Raw genomic sequence first — 7,769 nt, 5'->3', positions numbered from 1 at the left:
CTGCTGTGAACCTGTAAGTAGCCTTCACTCTAGTTTACATAATGTCTCCTTGTGTAAGCTACTCACACTGATGTTATGGGAGTAACAAGCCTTGCATTTAACTGCATACAATCTCATATTTTATAAGAATGACAGATTGTTAAAATGAGGGGAAAATCCTTTTATCCCTCCATAAAACCATATTTATTCTTTACACAGAGTGCAACACATCTAATTTACTGAAATGAACTCAAATATACCTCATCAGGCTACCAGAGGTTCGATCTAGTAGCTAAAATGAATTCTATGCATCTCTGAATATGCAAAAACATTAAAATCACTTTTTAATACAAATACACAAAGATACAAAAAGAAATTATATTACTTCATTAGTGCAGCGTGGAAAATGCAGTTTACTGCCTGAAATAGGCCCTGGAGGAAACCTCAATTAACTGTACATATTCTCTAGAGTGGAGGCCTCAAATTCAATTTTTATGTAATTATCAGTATTTATGCTATTATCATTACTATTAATGACATTATTATTATCATAACAACATCAGCAATGCTAATAGTAATAACAGCAATAAAGAAAAAGAAGAAAATTCAGGAAATAAGGTATACAGGCAAGATCAAGTAGGCCAATATTCTTTTGTGGGAAAGCACTTGTAGAACCATCTTTGTGTAAATCAATTAATTAATTAAAATTACAGTAGGCAAAGCAAGTATAAATGACTTCCCAGCATTATCGGGTTAAGAAGACTGTTTCATCTCTAAATGGCTAAAGTCACAATTTCTTATATAAATAAGTCTTCAAATATTTTTTGGGTGGAAAATAAATGTTTGCAGATACTAGGCTCTGTTATACATAAAAATGTATAACAAAGGTAAAACTCATATGCCATATTTTTCCTCTAATTTATGTTACACAGATTTGCAAATTGGACAGAAAAGAATAGAAATGAGGCAAAAAAGGTTAAATTCAACTTGTATGTAGGCTCTTTTGCAAAACCAATCATGTGTGATAACTAAAACTTGTAAATATAGGAACTATAAAACTAAAATAATAAAACAAAAAGAAAAATCCCTGAGTAAACAAAACAAAAAAAAAGGATTTTACTTGAAAATGCTGCAATATATAGCAGAAAGAATGATTTGTTTGATTCAGTTTCAAGGCTGGGTGAGGATGAGGATTTTTGGCAAAATCGGATGAAAATGGCAAGAACAGTCTGGCATAAAGTATTGCAGCAATCAAACTATAATGAAAATTTTAATAATACATAACTGAATTAAAAGCAGACAGATACAGATAGTCTAAAATACCTTAGTGAGATATAGGTTCAATAAAATTAGAAGTATCTAAAATAAAGCTAAAAAACTAAATGCAGTTTTCTCAAAGCCATTCTTTTATGTTCAGTCTGACAAAAGTATTTGAGCCAGACACTTTAAACTGGATGTAGATAAAGTATGATAGAGGAATTAGTGATTGCTCTGCCTGATTTTTTTTCTTTCACTTTCTTTCTTTTCTTTTTCATTCTCTGCAAGGAATTTTCACATGTAAAGCAAACTGACCAAGTCTGAGTCAAATAGCAATAAAAAATGAGGAAGGACATCGAACATCTGGCAGTAAATTCATCAATTTATCCATTTTTACTTTACAGCCTGTAGTTGGAATATTGAGCTCAAACAGTGTTGCTAGACACAGACATGAAAAAAGGAACAATGTTTCTTTTCTGCAGGCATTTTTTGTCTGTGAGTTCTAATGGTCCAATTGGCCTAACAATGGGCAGGGCAGTTTCTGCACAGGAGAATAACAGTAAAAAGCAAATCCTCTCAATAAAAAAAAATCAGATATTGAAAAGTTTGCTACTAGAATTTCTCAAGGACAGTGCTCAAATATGAGGTACCAAAGATTCATTTTTTTCAAAAGATCATCACCTTCTTTGATCACAGTAACAATGACATGAAATGTTTGCTCAAAAATGAAAACATGAAATCAAATTTGAGATCTTACCATCAAAACTGGGCAATTATGCTTCTTTTCCTAGCTCCCCTTTTGTGATCAAACACACACTTTTTTCAGGCTACCACAATAGATCAAACTTTTCACATTCAGGAACAAATAGACCTACCCACAAGTACTGAGATCAAGGTTTCAGTACACAAACACATATGTCAACTTAATCCATGCAATATAGATGGCAAACAATATAGATGTGCTCACTTTTTATTTTTTTGTGAAATGTCTCTGCACATAGATGGCTCTGCTAGTACTTAGCCACAAAGGAGTCAATTAGTAGACCTTGTGACTTTACCTGATTTCACCATACTTGAATTTGTGGGAAAAACATTTTTTTACTAATGCTATGAATATTGATCACAATTATCATAATTATCAAAATTATAATTACCATAATGTTATAGCAACAGAAATATAAGATAACATAAAATATTTTCAAAAATCAAGGAAATGGGTAAACAGGCAAGACAAGTAGTACTCATAACTGCTCAATGGTGACTTAGTGTAGCCATCTATGTGTAAAAACAATTAATAAAGTAAACTCACAGTGGGCATGGCATGTATGTACATGCCATGCCCGTCGGATCTGGGTTAATATGATACTAAAAGAGCTCAGAGCCTAATAGTGTGAGGAAAAATGCAGCACCTTTACTGGCATCTCAATAAAGCAATAATCATTTCATCAATTCCTCTTTTCCATTTCTTTGTTAAACCCTGCTTAGTTATTGTTAGTACTTTTTTTGAGGGGGGGGGGGCTGCAAAAGAAAATTACAGATCTATTTGGTAATGAAACAGATGTTACCAAAACTAAGAGAAAATGTCTATGATTTTCATATGTAAGACTATAACTTCCAAATTCCAATTAAATATGACCCACAAATTAACCCAGTGACAATGGGTAAATGCATTGTCCAGTGTGGTTTGTTTTACCAATTTTGTTTACATACAGAGGACTTCATAAGCACTCACCCACCATGGAGTCTACTACTATTGCTACCTTATCTCACCTGCTTACCACTTTACTTAACTTTTTTAGGGATTTTTTTTTCTATTACTATCATCATTATTGCTATCATTATCATCATTATACCTTATCAGCAATAATAGAAGTAATAATAATAAAAACCTTTCTTTTACAAAAAATTAAGGAATTGTTAAATTGGTGAGGTCAAGTAGTAATAGCCTTTTTGGTGACTAAATGCTTCTGGAGGCATCTATGTGTGGAAGAAAAATCAAAGTGGACAGATTATGCATACATGCCTTTCCAGCATTAAACAGTCTTTTACCTAATAACTTTGAAAATATAATACAATCCTTATGCAATGTGTATATATAATGTATTTTCCATCTATGTCAAGATATATACCTAAATGTAATGAATGTTATGTTAGTTTCTATTACCTAATTAACTCAATTTCTGTAATAACAAGCTCTTTCTTGCAAATAATCTTTTAGAGTCTGTAATTGCATTTTTTTTCTCATATATTTCATTCCAAACAATCTCCAAACCATACAATTCTTGCCTATAAAAGAGAAATAAATACCTACATTTAATAATTCTCTACCATTTTCTGAATATTTCTTTATCTATATCTATATCTATCTACCTTTTTCTTTCTTAACTATATTTGCTATACTTTTACAATTTGTTAATTTGAACTGAATATCTAAATTCTAGAAAACCATGAAGACACTACCTACCAAGGTATTTTTCAATGCACGTTTCTGTTATGTAACCTCTAAATTTTCTAATTATTCAAACAAATATAATTAATCACGAAGCTCTCCATTACTTTTATCACTGTTAAAATCTACTACCATATTTACTCTTTCATAAGCAGCCCTTTTTCTCCCTCCTAAAAAGGTATATGCTTTTGGTAGCAATATGACATATCTGTATTTCATTCACTTATTTTTGTACCAATGCAACTCTATGAAAGTAACTGTAAAAAATGTTCTTTAGAACATAACAAAATTGTGACACCAAACATGAGATCAATGTATAAATACAAGAAGCCGTCATCATTGAAAATTTTTAACTGCAATGTAAATATAAATTTATATATCCCCTCTATCATCATACAAATTAATATATATCACATGATATATGATGAAGGCTGCAAGATGTAACAACAGCAATGCTGTTGTATATTTTCCCGAATATATACTAAATTTGCAGATATACCATACTATATCTGCAAATAACAATAGAGGCCAGCCTAATTTTGAGTAAACAAGGTACATACAATATATAATAAACAATAGCAATACCTACACAGGGATCATGACTTGAAAAGCACAGAGCAAAGAAGTATACTGCAAAAGCTCAACTCTACTTTGTAAACTCCAAACACAAGTGGCTAACATTACTGCAACTGCCTGCATTACTCACATGGTGTCAGGAGCAGCAGCTTTGTCTTCTGGTGGCAGGTCCACACTGGGATTCAAGTTGTCTTCACTTACAGCATGTGCTAAAGTTGCTAGTAGGGTCAGAACACGTAATAGTATTGCCTCATTTGTTTCTGGAACAACTAATGAGCTGAGTTTCCTTGGACCCTGAAATATTAAGATGTAAAGAAACTCAATGCTGTCAACCCAACATTAATATAATAATTTCTAATGTCAGTTATTATATTTTATTATAATCATATTTTGTAATTAAGTAGAAAAATCCAAAACATACAAAACAACACTGGGAAATGAAAGAATGATAGTTTAAAATAATGAGTATGAATATGAAGACAACAAGTTTTACAGGCAGGAATGTCATAAGAGATAAAAATGCCTTGCCAACAAGTAACAGTCAATGTACAATGCTAGTAAGAAAAGTTTTAAACATTATATTTTTCAATCAAATTCCTGAGTCAAGAATCAGATGCCTTGCAAGAAATTTTGATATACTTCAGCAAGTAATTCAAGTTACCAAATATTTTTTCATGATTTAACATTTCAGTTTATTTTTCCTCAAATACTCTTCATATTATCAAGATGGCAGAAACTGCAGTGCACAGTAGCATTTGAGTTAGCTACTGCATTAGTTGTCCTGTATAACATTCAAACAATTATTACATCAGGCAGTGCCTACAGTTTCAAGCTAGAGATATTACCAGCAGCATATATATATAGTATATAATCCTACACTGTGTCAAAGATTATGTTTCTGATCATTACTTCCTACTAAAAAACTGACAGCCTACCTACCCGCCTATCTACTTCAGAGCTCTGTCTTTCCTTTTTTAAATAAAAAACAAGTAAGATGTGTACAAAATATCAAGTAAAATCATGATAGCACTGAGATGTTACTGAATAATACATTATCATTTTAAGAATACATGACATAATATCAATTTACAAAAAAATGGACAGTTATCAAAGATTATTGGGTATCTCTGTTTTAAATTCAAATAAAATTTTACTCTACAGCACAAATACTAAAATAATCAGACCCTACATCTTTCAATCAATATAATTCTATCAAGTATCCAACTAATCAAATCAATGACTTGTAGATGGCATAATGGCAGGTACCAAAGCTGGAGGCAAAAGAGAAAAAAGGAACTTTTCTCAATATTTTCATATCAGTGATATATAAAATATAAAACACATCTCCTTTACATCAGTTGCCATTTAAAGATGATATATGTACGCAAGACAAAAACTGTTAAATATATTGCTGTGATAAATGAGGTAAAATTACCATGTATCTCCACAAAAGTTACCAGACCATGACAGGAAAAATCTACCTCTGCTGCAAGCAGTGAAGGAATCATCTCTCTGTTGCATGACAAGTTGACCAGTAATCTGAGACTCTGAAGCTGGATGTGAGGATTGGGGCTGTCAACCAGGTGGTAGAGTCTGTTTTGACAGGGCACATTAATAGCATTTAAAAATTTACTATAGAATAAAATTTAAACTTCATTGTTTCTAGGCAGACAAATATATACATATGCAACCCTATATGGTTTACCTGTGAAGCAGGGGGCAATAATCTTCATGCCACTCACTAATAGTGGCAATGTTTGTAAGAACAACTAGAGAAGCTAAGCGTAGAGCATCATCACCATGACTATTCTGCACAAAGCCCATTAGAATTGGAAGGCAATCCTGAAAATAACAAATACAAAATATAGTTAAAAAATAAAAAAAAACATATAACAAACATATCATTGTTTGGTGTTCAATAACTTAATATAATAATATGAAAATTCAAATAGTCATACAATATAGATCTTGAAATTACCCCTTTCTACCAAAAAAAAATTTTATACCTTGGCTTGGCGTATATTTTCTTCAGACAAAACTACATTTCCCAGAGTTTGTACTGCTGGTAATCGTACTTCGTTATCTTCTAAGAGGGTTGTTAGACGATGAATACAGCCAACCTCTCGCAAAAAATCCTGCAAGACAGGGCCAAATGTTGATCAATTTGCACATTATTTACACTTTTATACCTCAATATCACCAAAGAACTTCTGAAAAATTACAATCATTTCTACAAGATATATCAATAATGAATATTAAGTCCTGCATTGGATGTGTTTTCAATTATGTAAAAAGGTATTCACAATATTAGAACATAACTTACAAGATTAACACTAAATGCTGCACAGTTGGCAATTGTTACAAGAGCTCTTTCTACAAGCGTTTTATCTTCAGAGTACAATAGAGCAACCAAACTTTTAGCTTCATATGGTGTTAGAACTCTGGAAAGAATAGTAAAAATAGACATTATAAGTACAAAGACTGAAATTAATCTGTCTAAAAGATATGATGCTGCCATTAACAATTTCAGACACATAAATAAATGTGTTGTAAAATCACTGCTGTTTTCAGTTTTCAATATCAAACACCTGTAACATACACGTAGACTAAAGACACATCTTTCAACAGTAATGAGTAATAAAAATTGAATATTTGGCACATACCTTCCTCTACTACTAAGATGCTCAAGTCTTTGTGTTAATTCATCTCTTGTGTTTTTGTAAAGCTGCAATGCTTCTGCTTCAACTCTTTTCTTTCTGAGCTTTCCATCAGGATCACTACTTTCTTCTGCCTTCTTCTTTCGTAAACTTTTGCGTCTCCATTTTGGTCTATTAGAAGTCGAAATTGGAAATATAGTCACACTAACTTCCATACCTTTGCTTAAATATATACAGAAGTAGCATGACAATTCTAGTTAAAATAAAAAAGACAGCTGAAGTGCAAATACTAGAAAGTGACCTGTAATAGTAAACATCCACAATTCTAATTTTGCGATGAATCACAGTCAGCTTGTAAAATACCCATACACAATAAGTATGATTTTTTTTTCAATCTCAAACTCATGTTCAAACTAGTTATTCTTAACTGCACCACAAAATTCCTATTTGACACAATCACAGCTAATTGCAAAAAGTGTGCACAATCCCATTTGTGGAAGGCCTTTTAAAAACTCCCACTACCAAAACAACCATAATGCTAAGTGTGTCAAAATAGCCCACTAAATCTTTACCTCACTGGTCTAGTTTACCTAATCTCTATTTCCTGGTGCATACCTTTAAGGTCTCTGGAAGCCTGTGACCAAAATTTACCTTACTAGGAGGTTTAAAACAATTACCTGCTTGGTGATCCATCTGGGGGTATGTGGGTTAGGTTTTCTGTTGATCTTGAGGTTATCAAATGTCTGACATCAACAGGGCTGAGAAGTCTTGGTGAATTCCAAGGTGATGACTGAAATGAAAGGAAAGGTTTGCTTTTGTCTAATTCACTAATAACAAATGTATGATACCAA

At 32.1% G+C, this 7,769-nt stretch overlaps 1 protein-coding gene across 1 annotated transcript in view; it reads right to left on the bottom strand.

The window, feature by feature from the left end:
* Window positions 1-283: 283 nt before the first annotated feature.
* Window positions 284-7,769, bottom strand: part of LOC119578696 — a 12,623-nt gene continuing 5,137 nt past the window's right edge. Inside the window, 8 exon segments of the mRNA XM_037926275.1 lie at window positions 284-293; window positions 4,392-4,555; window positions 5,743-5,854; window positions 5,967-6,103; window positions 6,268-6,396; window positions 6,585-6,702; window positions 6,925-7,089; window positions 7,596-7,708. Of these exon segments, the coding sequence (XP_037782203.1) occupies window positions 284-293; window positions 4,392-4,555; window positions 5,743-5,854; window positions 5,967-6,103; window positions 6,268-6,396; window positions 6,585-6,702; window positions 6,925-7,089; window positions 7,596-7,708 (948 nt within the window).

Source organism: Penaeus monodon, chromosome 2, assembly GCF_015228065.2.
Source record: "Penaeus monodon isolate SGIC_2016 chromosome 2, NSTDA_Pmon_1, whole genome shotgun sequence".
Taxonomy (NCBI): domain Eukaryota; kingdom Metazoa; phylum Arthropoda; class Malacostraca; order Decapoda; family Penaeidae; genus Penaeus; species Penaeus monodon.
Note: the sequence above shows the minus strand (reverse complement) of the source record. Positions and strands in the feature narration are given on the sequence as shown.